This window comes from Zeus faber (genome assembly GCF_960531495.2).
Source record: "Zeus faber genome assembly, chromosome: 16".
Lineage (NCBI taxonomy): Eukaryota > Metazoa > Chordata > Actinopteri > Zeiformes > Zeidae > Zeus > Zeus faber.
The window spans coordinates 6,282,211-6,298,902 of NC_137202.1; the positions used below are offsets into that span (position 1 = coordinate 6,282,211).

General features: G+C 42.8%; 1 protein-coding gene across 1 annotated transcript in view; it reads right to left on the reverse strand.

Moving 5' to 3' along the window:
* The window catches only part of ogdhl (oxoglutarate dehydrogenase L), a gene marked incomplete at both ends in the record, with an annotated part of 33,821 nt that extends 20,220 nt beyond the window's left edge, over positions 1-13,601 (reverse strand). The window contains 14 exon segments of the mRNA XM_080017025.1: positions 1,300-1,428; positions 1,524-1,700; positions 2,002-2,006; positions 2,158-2,252; positions 2,364-2,510; positions 3,368-3,456; positions 3,460-3,492; positions 3,496-3,522; positions 3,637-3,693; positions 3,695-3,753; positions 10,662-10,754; positions 10,757-10,763; positions 11,603-11,781; positions 13,562-13,601. Of these exon segments, the coding sequence (XP_079873151.1) occupies positions 1,300-1,428; positions 1,524-1,700; positions 2,002-2,006; positions 2,158-2,252; positions 2,364-2,510; positions 3,368-3,456; positions 3,460-3,492; positions 3,496-3,522; positions 3,637-3,693; positions 3,695-3,753; positions 10,662-10,754; positions 10,757-10,763; positions 11,603-11,781; positions 13,562-13,601 (1,137 nt within the window).
* Positions 13,602-16,692: the final 3,091 nt, after the last annotated feature.

Consider the following 16,692-nt stretch of genomic DNA (forward strand, 5'->3'; position numbering starts at 1 on the left):
CACGGTTCGGATCATCACTCGAGAAATCATTTTTTAAATATTTGTGTGAAATAAATACAGTACATTTGTGCTGTATTTGGATTCGGCTCCACCACAAATTTACGGAAATGTCACTGCTTCCGTTACATCACACTTCCATTCACAGCTGTACCAGCATTTTTCAAAATGATACTACGTCGTGAGCGGGGAAATTTACGGGACAACTTTTACAGAACATCGACACCGGCTCCTTTTCTCACATATTCCATACAACATATCCAGTGGATTTACGGCTTTCAGTGCAAGTGGGAAAGGGGCTTGATTTAACAACGGTTTTGCCGAATGCCCCCCCATCACTCTGCTGCCACCTAACGTCTACAGACTACACTCAGTCTAGACTCATTTACCGCCAGCGAACCCGCTGCCGCTAGGTGTCTGCAACCAGTACCAACTGTATATGTCAAGGCTTCATCTCTGCTCATTCACATTCGGAGAGTTGCGCTGTGTAGACCTGGTTGCTTCGTGTAGTAGTTACAGCTGTTCAGACGACAGACTGGAGCAGCCGTTGTGGCGTTCAATTTAGACTCTGAAAATTGTAACTCGTTCTGCGTTTCACAGAACCGGGATAACTGTAATATGTAGCTAACGCAACTAAACTGGACCCCGTGTATTTCCGTGTAAGTCCAAGCTTCGTCTTTTGGAAGTCATATCCCTCGAGCCACATCTAGACTAAGAGCTTGAGAGCTTAAACTTAAACTCGGAAAACTGTAACTCGTGCTGCGTTTTACAAAACCCCAAAAACTGTAATTGTTCAAAGAAGACGTTTTCGCACCGCAGGAATTTCGAAGAACCATTGGAGGAACGGACCTTTTGTTTTGTGCCCGCACTGCGTGTTCCAGGCACTATCGCTGTTGGTAAAACACAGTTCTTCAGGGATATGTGTGAGCCCCGACAGCAAGCCCTGGCTGGTCACAACAAAACAAACCAAGCGAGGGGAGGGTGGCCGGCCCGGTCGGAAGCCAACCGAGTGTCTTCCCAGGCCGGTCCCGTTCCCGAGGGGCGCATCGAGGAGCGTCAGCTTGCGGTGCTCCCCTGGCGTGTCGTCAGCTCGCCCAGAGCCTGACCCGACCAAAATTGAATCGTGCACTTACGCCAGAAGAGCAACATGCAGCGGCGTTAGTGCACGTTGATTGGTCCGGACGTAAGTCAATGGTGTTTGTCAATTTTGTAACTTGTGCCACGTTTCACAGAACCAGGAAAACTGTAATACGGACCAACAATTACAAAACTGGACACCGTGGACCCAGAACAAATCCATACCTGCTTGTTGACAACAACATGGACCGTGCCATGTGTGCTGTAGGAGGGGAGTTCACTGAGGTTGAAGGTCTCGTATACGACCCCTTGTCCAGCAAAAGCAGCGTCGCTGTGCATCAAGATGGACATGACCTGGCAATAGCAAATCTTTGGATTGGGATTTTGTAGATTCATTCAGAATTGCTAAAAAATTCAATCATAGTGTTGCGGAATATGAAAGATGCTACCTTCTTCCCCCGTGTGTCTCCTTGGTAGAACTCGACCTTAGTCTTGTCCTGCACCACGGCGTCCACCGCCTCCAGGTGGGATGGGTTCGCCATCAGTGACGGTGTAATGTTCTTGTTCGTCTTGCGGTTGATCCTCTCGTAGTACATCCCAAGGTGGTATTTGACGTCTCCCGACCCCTAACCACACATAAATACAAAGAAAACAACTTGCATGATAGGGTTACTTCCTTTTAGATAGATACATGTAGCTATATAAATAGAACGCGATATAGATAGATAGATAGATAGACCGAGAGACACACAGACAGACAGACAAACAGACAGATAGATAGATAGATAGATAGATAGATAGATAGATAGATAGATAGATAGATAGATAGATAGATAGATAGATAGATAGATAGATAGATAGATAGATAGATGGATAGGTAGATAGATGGATAGAAAAAATGGCAATATACTATATACTTAACTTAACTTGAACTTATAATAATACAACTTAATACACCTAATGGTCAACCATAAAGAACAAAATAAATATACCCATTAAACAATAAACAAGAAATAAATGGCAAAATAAAATGAACCAACACTTTTTTTAAAGAAATAATACATTTCTGCGGCCACAATCCACATTGATTTGATAACGTCTCAAGTTTGGGGTCAAATTGGCAGAAGATCTGGCCCAGGTCCTTTTGAATCACGTTGGCCAAGACGTTCAAACGACCCCTGGAAGAAGAAATGTGATTTCCTAAGTCAGTAGAGGTCTTCACCAAGGAACAGAACTCCAAACTAAAAACATTAATAGATTGAATGGAAGTCTGACACGGAGCATTGTGCCGATGAGGCATCCCCATGATGACGCTCTCGATGCCGGCAGCGCTGGATTGATCGATGATGATTTTCAGCGCGGGGATGAGCACCCCACAGCCCTCCAGAACAAAACGCTTCTCAGAGGACCATTTCCTGGCCAGGAAGTCCTTGAAACTGGGCACAAAAACCCAAAACTCGCCAAGAGCGATTACATTCTGGTGTACGTCATTCAAAATAACACTTGTCGCAAATAATATGGACAGGTGCCCAGACACAGAAAAAACGCCACTTTATTTAATCAAGGTTTTTCTCATTCTGCATATAAGGGGGGCATCTCAGATTTGGCCCAAATTCCAATATGTCCACCAAAATCCCATATGGCTGCCACAATATCACTGAAAAATAAAGTTAATGAAATGAAATGAAAATGAAAAATGAAAAATAAAGTTAATATACGTATATTGAACTGATTTGCTATTGGGTCCCTTCTCCATGTTTATGCAGTTTTCTATCTCCTTGCATTGGATTCAATGCTGGATCGGCATGGCCCCCAAAATGCAATATGGCCGTATACATGCCGATAACTGGAGGAATTTGATGATACACCATCAACCAACCCTGTCATAATATTCAATGATGAATTCAATATGGCCGCCAGAATCCATATTGGTACAAAGACTGTGTTCATAGTATATCAGTGTTATTCGGATACACTTTCAAATTTGCAACAACATCCTTTGGGGCATTGTGCAAAATGTGATAAATTACACACAAGGATGAAGACAGTTATTAACACTGTCCATACGCTGTTTTGTGGTGTTTACTGTGTTTTTGTACCAATGGCTCAGAACCAAATGAGAAGTGCAAGGAGCTCCAATGGACTTCAGTGTTTATCCGAGTTATTTTGGACCTCACATTAAAGAGGAAATGAAAACACCTGAGTTTTTGATGCATGGCGCTCAGATGTTTACTATAACTAACAGTTAGTCCGGTTGTTTCCAGCGAATTTGGGCCCGGTGTTCGGTCCTGACCGCGTGGATCTGACGAGCCGGGCCAGCAGAGTGCTCTTCTCGGCGTTGGTGAACCGCATGGCTCCCGGAGTTTCAAACTTCTGCCGGATTCACCGGCAGTGCTCTACATTGTTGATAAACATGAACTATATCACGATGTGACCGCAGTACGATGTCTGAGAAAGAGATTTTAATAATTTTATCATATAAATTTACATAGATAATTGGCAGTATTGTCGTGTATTTCTCCAGTCACTGGAGTGATAATATAACAAATAATTTATTCTTACCTCCAGTCTGCGTATGATCTCCCTCAGAGGCAGCGTGGTTTGGTCTCCTCCGATGAATGGTGGTGGAGGGCAGCTGGAAGTTCTTGTCCAAGTCAGACTCATCCAGACTGTAGAACCCTGGGATGAAGAGAGGGAAAGGCTCATTAAAAATGCTGGAAATTCAAATGGTGTGAAAGAAAAAGACTTCTCGTACAAAATAACCTCATCTTTATACAGCCATACTGCCACCTAGCCTCAGCTATTGCTTTTTTCTTAATTTATTATTTTAACTTAATTTATTTATTTTGTATATTTGGTTTTTATATATATGACTATTTTAGTTTTTTATTTGGCTATTTTTGTATAATTGTCTTTTATTTTAGGATATTTTTTTATATATTTTGCTAGTTTATTTGGCTGTTTTAACAAATTTGGCTTTTTTTTGTTTGTAATTTGTAGAGTTGCCATATGAAAATGTGCCTGGCACATAATAAACAGATTCTGATTGTGATAATTGACAATTTAAATATTTTATTAATAATTGCAAATCTTTCTCAAATGTTCATGTTATTATATTTTTAAAAGAGCCATTGATATATGATTTAGTTTGTAAATATATCAAGGTGTCCGTTATCTGTTGCACAACAGAGGTTTGTCAGGATGTTATTGAGACATCCATTCAAACTCTCTAAAAAGCCGTTTCAATTTGTGGAAAAAAAAAAAAAAAAAGTACCTTAAGCATTTACCTTCACGTGGAGTAAAAGTTGGTTGAAGAAGATGACTTCATACAGTATGAGACTAGAGTTGTGTGTGGACACACAGCCACAGTGTCTGTGGCTCCACCTGAGCGAGCGCCCGTGCTGACCAAACCCACCTGAGAACGCTGGAAACGCTCAACATCCCGGCAAACACGAGAGGAGACAGGTGCAAATCGTATTACCACCGCAGGACGGACGAAGGGGGCCAGGAATAGACCCGCACGGCGGAATCAGCTGACCCATGACCCGCGACGGGACCAGCGAGACCATCATTAGCTTTCATTACGGAAACCATACATCTGGTGATCGTAGATAACCCACCAGCATGAACTTGAAAGACGAGACCCCCTCCCCCTGCAGTATCTCGTTGTGGTTTCCTCGGTGGCTATTAAGCCGCTTGCGATGGTCTATTACGGTTGTAGCATGTTCCCTGTACCTTCAGTCTGCTAAATTAAATGGAGAATGACACGAGCTACATCTGAGATTAATGGCGGCATTACGTGGACCAACCTGAACCCAGACGACCGACTGTGGAGCCATAATGGAGCGTTGCATGGAAAGCTGCTGGACTAATCAAGGGTCTAGTTGATGGAGCAGACCCATAATATGTCTGCATGCATGTAAATGTTTATGCATGTGTTCTTTGTGGGGAGGGATGGAGACTGTCTACGACTGAATACTTCAAAGCCGGAACTGTGCTAAACCAATTACGAAGCAGGAAAATCTTGTGCTCCTATTTGAGTAAACAACCCCATGTGAGGTTGGATTAACACAGAATAATAATAATAATAATAATAATAATACAGGTATTAAACTTAAGAGATCCCTGGAGTCAAATGGAAACCGGTGGTTTCCAAAGTTTATGTTTCATAAAAGATTAAAAAAACACTATTACAGTGTGTTCAGGTTAGAGCTGTCACAATGATTAGGTGAAACCATCATCACAATTATCTGATCATTTTGTAAACTCTTGAGATTCGACAATCATATGTTTCCATTTGAATTTAAGGGACATTTCAAACAAATGTTAAAAATGTCAAAATAAAAAGAATCTTAATTAAGAGCTTTTCCGTCAGTTTGATTGAGGAAAATGAAACCTTCTATCCAAATGTTTATATTCCAGTGTTTAATGTCAGTAGATGGCTCATCTGCAATAATTAAGCATTTATCTATTAGGGGTCCAGCCGGCAGGACTTGTCTTTTCTGCGTTTTTCGGGCTAAAAGTATCTGAAACACGACAAGGGCAGGATGCAGAGACATGGTTGAGAGCTTGTTAGAACCGGGACATTGCAGACGTTTTGACATTCGAGGTTGATCAATATCAATCTACGTTTTGAGCAGAAATGAGTGAGAAATTGTCGTAATTTAATTAATTTCTGGAGCTGGCCGCTTTGTGACATCATCATCCGAAGGTATATAAGTCCATGACTTCGTCTCTCAGAAGACATTCCCGTCCGGCTACTTGCGCCAGCCACTTGGACTGCATAGCGTTGGAGAAATTCTCCCGCGTGGTCGGTGAGGTTAATCCGTCCGCCACAGGAAAACAACAAAACTGAGAGTATTAAAGATATTTATTCTGCAGAATGAAGAGAAAGATATGTCATGCTTCAAAGCAGTGTTCTGATCAGTCTACCCCAACGACTGACCAAGAGAGGTTTTTTTTTTACCAAAGAGAGGTTGTGTGCCATTGGTCAGGTGTCATTTACAACACTGTGACCCTCAACCATCTCACCGGATGTTACCCTCAAACAGTAGAGCTTATTGTGCGTAATCACCGGGTGTCATGACATTTCACTGCATATATGTACGACCGTATGTGTGTGTATGTGACAAATAATCTCTTGAACTTGAACTTGAACTTGATTTAACAGTCAAACTCCGGTCACAGACGCAATCCTACTATGTCATAAAACAAACACACAACGCTCTATTAAGCCCCCCTCGGGGTTATCCTTATCTCCACACGAGGTTGGTTGACGATGGAATGTGATCTGGTTCTTCAATTCTACAATTGACATTGTTGAAAAGAACAGTCTCTTTACATGAGATAGATAGGCTCCTTTAAAAACCCAGAGGCGATGTTCTAAAAACACATTACATACACAAGGCTATTGTCCTGTATAAAACGTGTGAAACATCATTCAAACAGTTGATCATATGCATTTCTCTCTCACAATAGCGTTCACAGACGACCCCTGTAGACAGACAACCCGAGCAGGACTCGAGACGAACGCTGCCCCGTCATCCTCGGGACGATAGTGTAATGTGTTTGGGACGAACAGACATCTTCCCCGGGGTGTCTCCGATTTTTGAATGTATGCACCAGCCCATCAGGACAACCCCAAATATCCATTTATTATCCGGTACCAGCTGCCAGTGGTGTAACGAGTCAGCGCCGGGCCTCAATGCAAGATGGTCAAAGCGGGCCCCCATCGCAGCGCATCATGCGCCGCTTGCTTTTCACCATAGCAGCCTCGTTCACCAATTAACTGACCTCACCGGAAATGTGATCAGGTTCTTGTATAACATTTGTTCTCGTCTTCCTTCTTCAAGAAACTGTTATGGGCCGCTTTGCTTTTTCTTTCTCAGCTGCTTCTTTCAATTTCCGTTTTTGAAACCCGCTTTTTGCGCTTGTACTTCTCCCTCGCGCTGCCTTCACTCTTCTGTGTGGAATTTGCGACACAAGAAAAATTGTTTTATGTTATTGCATATTATTTATTTGGTGAAAGAATGACATCTAGTATGTGACACCATGGAGCAGATGACTTGGCTCATTGTGTACTATATAAATACCTACCGCTCGCACTTACCAAGAAAGTTTAGTGTCAGCGTGTATACCGTGACTCAGCGCTCGAAACTCCGTATACTGCGCCACGTGCTGCGTTTCACAAAACCCTGGAAATCTATAATCGGTCACAGAAGGCGTCTTCGGAAGCACAGGCAGTTTAAAGAACCTTTGGAGGAAGCGTCCCATTCTTTCATGGCCGCACCGCAGGATCCAGGAACGACTGTTCAATTGTTTAAACACCGCTCTTGAGGGACATTTGAATTTAACGACACAAGAGGAACATTCAGTGATGTCGGTGCACGGTGATTGGGAAAAACGCATGTAAAATAAGATACTTAAAGTAAAAAAATGTCTTTATTCATACACAATTTATTTCCAAAACATTAAATCCAGGTAAAAAAAAAAACAAAAAAAAAAACAGCGTCCCTCGCAGTGGACGCGGCGGCCTCGGAGCTCGACCCTCGATCACGACAGGTTTTCCTCAGTGCGGCCTGACCAAGTCCAAGAAGGAGTGGACGGAACATCCATCCTTAGGGGTTAGTCACACTCATGTTTAAAGAGAAGACCAGACAAATCTCCGAAAACCACACAAAATCTCACAGAAAAGTTATGAAACAAAGAGTGAAAAAACAATGTGACGTTCAAGGTAAACTCGGAAAATTGCAACAAGTGCTGCGTTTCTGTCAGGGTTAGTTTGTTTTGTTTTACCCCGCCCCCACCTCCCTCCTGTGTGTCCTCTGTCTGTGTGTCTGCAGGTGGGCGTGGTCCTGGAGCCTTCCCTGTCAGCTCACCCACACAGCTGTGCGTCATTCACCCACCTACACACCATTCAAGTGGCGGTGTTTAACCCCGGGAGCTTCGTCGTCGCCAGATGGTAACGTCTACCATGCGGTTCCTACGCCAGTCGCCTCCCGCTTGGGTTTTCGGACTTGAGCCTCCAGAGGGATCTCTGCCACTCGCACCATTTTCTCCTCTTCTCTTCTTTTCTCTCAATTGGGCTTTGGCGAACTAAACCTGATTACCCACAATCATTTCTGTTAAACCCTCATTTGTTTGTCTCTGTGTTCTGCATCCTTGGATCCAACATTGAATGTACTATAACAGTTTCACAAAACCCGGAAAACAAATACGTACCTAACACAACTGGACCCTGTGTATTGCAGCCTGCAGCGGTTATTTATAATTTTAATATTACAACTGAATTAATTGTCAAGTAAAAGCTAATGATTGTGACAACCCTGGTTCAAGTTTTTCAGGTTCAGGTTGAGTACGGTATTTTTTCTTTCAATAAAAAAAAATTATGTGAAGCAAAGCGTATAATTTGATAAAAACCCTTTCCATAAATTCCATTATTCCCTGAATTTCCCCCCGCCGAGGATTAATAAAGTGTTCTCTTCAAAGGATGCTGTGTATTTTCCTGTCACGGGTAGTGGTGACAAGCTAAAAACTGTTCCCACAAAATGAAAAAGATGTACGGCTGCAAGCAGGCATGTACAAATGTTCATGCAGGTATCAATATGAACTTCCTAAAATTAATTCCTCTCAAATAAGGGAAATTACTGCAATTGACGAAATGTCAACAGCCTGCATGGTGTCTTTATTCAGTCCGTTGATGTTTACAAAGAAATGAAAATTCACACTGGGCTTGCCTACAGTATTTCTGTCTCAGATTGATTTTGGTGATCCTATCTACACGTTTGCCTCCAAAATTGACGCCCAGTATCACTCAGCCATGAGGTATGTCACTAACTCGAGCTCCAGGACCCATCATTGTTTCTTATACACCATGATACGGCGGTCATCCCACTCTTTGCATTGGCTACAACACTGGTACATTCTAATTTATACGATTATTTCATATTTCCTATTGACTTGAAGTTATTATTTGAACAAAGCAGTTTTAATCTTAGGTCGCACAAACGACTTCAGTTTCAAGTGCCTTGTGTCAGAGCAGAGTTTGGTTGGATCTGTCCTTGGTCCTGAGACCATCTGCGGCCCGAGCTCAAACTTGAGACCCTTATCTCTTTAAATGATTTCAAACATGTAATAATGGAAGTAGTTGCTGTTGGCTGTAGTCACCTGACATGTGACTAAATATCGCTGCCCTGTTCATGCATTATGTCATGTATTTTTGTTGTCCGTATTGTTGCTATTGTGTTCAATGCTGCTATTTGACCCTCTCCCTTCAAGATTCAAGGGGTTTATTCGTCACATACGTATACATACTTTCATACATATATGCAGTGAAATGTAATGCAACGCACCCAGTGATTACACAAAATATGTCCTAGGAAAATTTCTTTCTACTAGACCAACTAACTGATTCCTAAAACGTAATACAGTAAGTCAAATACTTATAGAATAAAATAAAAATATATACAATAAAATAAAATAAAATGTAATCGATAAAGGGAATAGGCTTACGTATATGGGATGGACTTATGTATATGAGATAGGCAATTATGTATATACAGATATGTGCATTAAAGTGGCATGTGAATGAAGTGAGGTAGTGTTTGTGGGATAATACAGCACAGTATACAACAGTACAGCGCAGCAATACGGTAACACCGAACAACCCAGAACAGTGACACAGTATGCGGTACAGTATGCTACATACAGTACCGAAGGTAGTGGAGCCTATGTGTGTGGCTCAGTGAGGACCCCTGGTGAGGTCAGCATTGACAGTTCTTATGGCTTGCGGGAAAAAACTCAGTCTCAGTCTCTGTTCTCACTCCATGACTGCGGAGGTGCTTGCCTGACAGCAGCAGCTGGAACAGTCCGTTGTTGTGGTGATGAGGATCCTTCATGATCCTGCGGGCTCTGCTACTACACCTCTGGTGTATAAGTCCTGCAGGGTGGGGAGGGTAGTTCCAGTGGTATGTTCAGCTGAACGCACCACCCTCTGCAGGGCCCGCCTGTCCTGAGCAGTACAGCTCCCAAGCCAGGTAGTGATGTTCGCTCATTTGCAAAAGAGGTTCTAATCTCGCTGTGAACTCCTAGTTAAATAAAGGTTATAAAACGTAGATTTATTTTAAGTGCATTTATAGTAGTTTATGATTCATAGTAGTTATACTATATTAATCAGAGCTGGAAAATGCGCGTTCAGAAAGTAAAATTGCACTCCAGGATTTTCAATCAACCTTGTGGATGGTTCATCAGTATCAATCCAACTGGAGTACAATCAACTGGACCGGATCATGGCTGAAGCAAAAGCGTGGAAGGACTTTTACTTCCTGGACCCGGACTTTTACACAAATTCTTTTAAATCAAATTTGACATTTTATCTCTTTCTTGACACAGTTTTGCTGCTGTAACAGCTGAATTTCCCTCCGGGCGTTAATAAAGTGTTATCTTATTTTGAAGAAACTTTTGAAATCACACATCAATACCACAATTTATTTTTAAGTCCTGAAAGACCATATGAGACAAAAACGAAAATCCAAGTTTCACCAGGTTGTGTCCACACGTTATATTATGGGATTTTCTGAGCCGCTCACCTAGTTTGTGGATGGTAGTGATGAGGTCTGAGGAGACAAATGAGTCCAGGTCAGATTCCAGTATTCCCAGTAAGCCCAACTGGGCAATATGTGGCCACGGAGCTACGGGTAGAGAGACAAATAGGGGACAAATAGGGGAGGATAATGGAAGCAGCAATGGTTTACTCTTTGATTTACTGACGTCACATCTTGAAAATGGACCGATCCTGAGGTAAACGTTGTTCCTTAACAAAGACAAGCATCAGACCCTCACCCCGCACACACACTTGTATAAATTCACATATAGTGTACATACACACATCTGAACACCATTAATATAGAATGTATGTATTTACAGATATGCATACGAGTTGACAAACACACACACGCATATGTGTACATTGCATTGACTGCACACAGCTTCTGTGCGCACACACACACACACTCACACACTCCCAGTGGGTTCGCCGCAAGCTGGGAATAAAGTGACGCCTATGCCAAAAGACAGAATTTAATAAATCCCTGGGATAGTTCCTCTTAATTAATCTGAGGGCAACGGGAAATGTAACCACCTGTTTTGTTCAAGTAGTCTCTTTGATATTTCCATTTTCAAAAAGCCGCCCGGCTAAGTAGGTTACAGTTAATCTTGCAATTTGCATAACCACACGCAGCGACAAACAAATTGTGTATTCCTTTTAATAAGAGCGCACACGCAATACATTATAAAGAGCTTGTGTTGGGGAAAAAAAAGGCATCTGCTCTGACAAGTCAATCTGAGGTTTGGTTTTTCCGGCTTTCGGAGACAGAGTCCACGCCGCTGTGGAAATACAAGTACATGCTACCGCATGTAGGGGTGAATGAGTGACCTCACAACTGTACACACTGTACCCACACGACGGCCCGTGAGATGTGCGACCATCTGACGGCGATGAGTCCACATGGCGGGGGTGGCGCTGCGGTACCTGATCGGCTCTGATGAGCGTGTGCCAGGCCAGGTGGTCCGCCTCCACCTTCTGGGCGACTCCCCGGGTCTGGGACATGGCTCGGCCCAGGAGCAGGGCGGAGGGCCGTCGCTGCTCCGCCTCGCCAGATGGAGCGGCGGCCTGGGCGTTTCCCACGACAGAGAGAGAGAGAGACTGGTCTGTCAATTGTGAACCAAGCGAATCAAGATCAACATTTTCAAACATTTTTCAAATTCCATTAAATAAAGTGATCATGGAAATGATTCTCTTGTGTTGCAAGATCAAAAATGCAAGGCTCCACAAATTCACCTCATTCAGTAGTTCCACACGGAAACGCAGCTCCAGCAGAACAGGCTCCAGACTGGGTGCGTAGACAATACATATTGAATAAAGCTTTGATTCTTTTTTCTTTTTTTTTTGAGATTGGGCTCTTGACGCGTCACTCAGTAAAAAGAATCATTCAATTTTCTGACTCAGTTGGTGTAACGCAGGGTGAGCAAGGCAGGACTCGTCTCTGAGTTGTCAATGGAATTCTTACAAGAATAATTTCTTTCTGTCAATTTTTTTGTATTTTGGTGGAATGCAAACAGTTAATCAGTAACCTTTTGCCTTGGACTTTAATTTAGTCCTGATTATTTTCAGTTTGTGAGTCGACTGACTCGCCCGCCCGCTCTTTTGCTCCAGTGACTCCTGACTCCTGAGTTATTTAAAAGATGTGTTCGCTAGGAATGAATGGTTCAAAAGTCTTGCATCTCTAACTATAAGCAGGCCGCCCTAATTAGCTCAGTGATACATGTTTCTGAGGTTTTTAGTGCTTGACAGGCTAGTGGTGTGCCAGGGGCATTATTTCATTGTTAAAAAAAAAAAGTGTGACGTGGAAGAAAAAAATTACCCACTCACAGCCGCAGGACGTGAGGGAGGGAGGGGCTGTGAAGCAGGACTGGGGGGGGTGGATGCGGGGGAAGAGGGGGAGGAGAGGAAACGGTTCAAAAATATGTCGGCTTTTGGTCGTGTCCCGCCTTGCACATCTTGTCCGAAATCTTTCTTACCACAGCCCGAAAAATTACAATTCCGGTCGATCCCGCTTACTCACAGCACCATTAGATGTTCCTTGCCTCGTTCTATCGTTCCCAAAATATAAAGCAGACTTTGCTGCCTTTGTGACTCTTTTAGCCAGATGCCTAATTCTTCTTTGCTTGAAATCTGCTGCTCCTCCCTCTCACTCTTCTGGATAAAGGATTTTTTGTGTGTTCTCCATTTTGTTCAATTAGAAAAAAAGATCTGGTATATTATAAAGGGCTTCAACTCACAAATTTAATAACATCCTTTTTTCAAATATACACCGCGTTCCAAATAATTATGCAAATGATATTTTTCTCTGATTTTCCTAAATAGTCGATGCAAATGACAGTCAGTATAATTTTCGAGTCATCATTAGGGTATAATTTGAATGTTGTTTAACAAACCTCCCATTGATAACAGTATTTTTTTCAAAAATAAAAAAATTCAAAATGCACTGTTCCAAATTATTATGCACAACAGAGTTTCAAAACATTTTATAGGTTGTAAAGAACTGAAAATGGTCATTTGTTGAATGTGCGGCATTAGGAGGTAATATTTACTGAAATCAAAAGCTATTTCAATTAAAAACATCTTAACAGGCCAAGTTACATGTTAACATAGGACCCTTCTTTGATATCACCTTCACAATTTTTGCATCAATTGAACTTGTGAAGTTTTGGAGAGTTTCTGCTTGAATTTCTTTGCAGGATGTCAGAACAGCCTCCCAGAGCTACTGTTTTGATGCCAATGACACAGAGGTATTCTCTGCTGCATGAGATGGTGCATTGTCATGAATGAAGATGATTTTGCTAGGGAAGGCACGGTTCTTCTTTTTGTACCATGGTAGAAAGTGGTCAGTCACAAACTCTATATACTTTGCCGAGGTCGTTTTCACACCTTCAGGGACCCTGAAGGGGCCTTCCAGCTCTCTCCCCATGATTCCGGCCAAAAACATGACTCCGCCACCTCCTTGCTGACTTCGCAGCCTTGTTGGGACATGGTGGCCTTCCACCAACCATCCACTACTCCACACATCTGAACGATCCAGGGTTGCACGGCACTCATCAGTAAACAAGACTGTTTGCAACCGTTTCTGCTTGTGAGCATTGGTTAGGGGTGGCCTAATAGTAGGTTTATGCACAACTGCAAGCCTGTGGAGGATCCTACACCTTGAGGTTCGTGGACTCCAGAGGCACCAGCAGCTTCAAATACCTGTTTGCTGCTTTGTAACGGCATTTTAGCAGCTGCTCTCTTAATCCGATGAATTTGTCTGGCAGAAACCTTCCTCATTATGCCTTTATCTGCATGAACTCATCTGTGCTCTGAATCAGCCACAAATCTCTTCACAGTACGATGATCACGCTTAAGTTCTCGTGAAATATCTAATGTTTTCATACCTTGTCCAAGGCATTGCACTATTTGACACTTTTCGGCAGCAGCAGAGATCCTTTTTCTTTTCCATATTGCTTGAAACCTGTGGCCTGCTTAATTATGTGGAAAGTAGTTTTCCTTTGATTGGGCTCACCTGGCAAACGAATTATCACAGGTGTCTGAGAATGATTTCAGTGATCCAAAGAGCCCAGAGACACAATACCATCCATGAGTTCCATTGAAAAACAAAAAATTTAATTTTTAGGACACTTAAATCCAATTAGCGTAATAATTTGGAACGCGGTGTACTAATAAATTTGTGCTCACTATTACTCCGGATTGCTGAGGTTGCATGTCCTTATATCATTATATCATAGCTTTACTGCCTCTTATCTATATGGTAAGAGAATAAACGCTGAACAAAGCACACGTTAAGATAAGAGGCACAGGAGGGTACTGTACTGTTTGACGGCCTGTGCGTCTCTTCCTGACCTTGCGCAGGCACACTGTCCACCACCACCACCCGCCCCCACCGCGCGTCTGACCCACTCCACGGGAGGGTTTCTCACCTTTTCCCGGACACGGTCCAGGTGTTCTCAAGGCCACAGCTCCCACAGCAGCATCCAAACACCACGCCTTTGAGTCCCGGTGTGTTTGTTTGCCTCGAACGGCTAATCCCGCCACGTCACGATTAATCCCGATAATCTGCCTCGGCTCCTCCGCCGCTGGAGTCGGGGAGCAGTTCAGACTCCTGTGCTCTGTTCACCTGGAGCCTGAAACCTGGGGGACGCGGCAGGAGAAGGACGCAGGTACCCAAGGTGACCCCGATGCGACTGGAGCCACGCCCCCCACCCGATGGAGGACATGGCCCCTGCGTCAGGTGATGCTGCTGCTCTGCACATCCTGCAGCATCCATCCATTCATCTATCCATCCATCCATCTGTCCATGTGGAGGTCCTGGTAACCACCAGTATCCAGTAGTGTAACTCTATTGTACCATTTTTTTTCCCAAGCATATCCTGATTACAGTTTTCAAATCCCATAGCGGTGTCAATTTATAGATAGTGCCTGGCAATGTTAGAAATGCAGTAGATTAAAATGTATAGATATATGCCCAAAAAAACCCCTCCAAAACGGACTATATCCAAGCAAGAACAGATGCTTAAATACTCTTAAATACAGTAATTAAGTACTTCTACATTGGTATTTATGCCACCGTTGACAGGCCTTGCTAAAATAGAACCCGTAGGCCTGCATTCCCATAAAATAGCAGCAGATATTCCACTTACTTTAGTACAGAAATGAGACCTTGTTTAACAACCCCCCGCCCCCCACCCACCCATAAAAAGATTTAAAGCTCACAACAAAAACACGTTTCATCACCCAGTTATTTCCGTAATTTCATACTTTCACAAAATAGGCCTCCAAGTAATCTCAATTTACAGGTCCCCCCCCAAATCAGCTTTGTCAACAGATAGCAATTACCTGTTTCATTTGTTATCAGACTCCCCTCATCCCATCTGTGCCTTTACACGAGCACGCACCCGTGGAAAGCCGTGGTGGAAAGAGCAATTCCTCAGTCTGCGAGACAACATACATATGTCTTCCCCCCTCAGTGTTAATTATATAAACCAATTAAACTTTTAGAAAGACTGAACATGAGTCATTTGAGCAAGTGGGCTCTGATTGATGGGCTTCCAACATGAGGGGCTTAAGCCAGAGGAAAATGATCCCTTTATTCGCCTCTTTCCTTCCCCTCCAGAGCCACACTCCTCTTTATCTGGCTTCTCATCATTCATGCTCACTGGCATTGAAGGAAGCAGTCGCATCAATCACAGCAATCATAACACACAGCCGAGAAAATGGGGTTTGAAAGTGATGTACCGTCAGACCACTCGTTGCCGCGTCGAAATATCAGCGTGCACACAACGGTAAAGACGCCTTATTTCACCCGTGAGTCCCTGAATAGTTATTAAACCGTATTCGTTTGTTTTCAGATTTCATAGAACCCACGAGTTGCACAGGAAGACTCGTAACTTGCTCTCGGAAACTACGAAACATATACTTCATAATAGCAAGCTAAATTATGTATATATTAAAAGAAACAAGGGTTTTATCAATGTTCTAGTTTGACAATCATTTCATTCGGTTTTGCTGTACAAAGTTCTTGCTTGTGTCAATCATATCCTTGAATCCTGCACAATTTATATTCCCACGCCTCTCGAAGCCGGAGCCTTGACTTCTGTCGTGGCACTCTATCGCTGACCTGTAAAAGGGGAGGTTATGCAATTATGAATAGAAAATGCCATTTTGTTGTCGTGACCTGACAAAGATGGAGTGAAGACCAGTTATTTTCTGGCGTTTTATTAATAGTATTCATCTCTGAAGGGACCGGGTGCCGCTGGGTAACATTAAGCTTTGTGGTAAATTACATGCCGTTTCGAATAATAACTGCACTACGCAGGCGAAGCCAGGAGCTGCTGCACAACATTCTAATAATTTCCTGCCAGGTCAAAACTATACAAACCTGAAATGATATCCATATTTGAAATGCATTTTTTTTCTTTTGTTAAATATAGCAATTGTAGTTTGGATAAGGCCAAAATGATTTCTAGCGTTAGCATGAAACACTTTATTTATTGGATTATTCATTATTA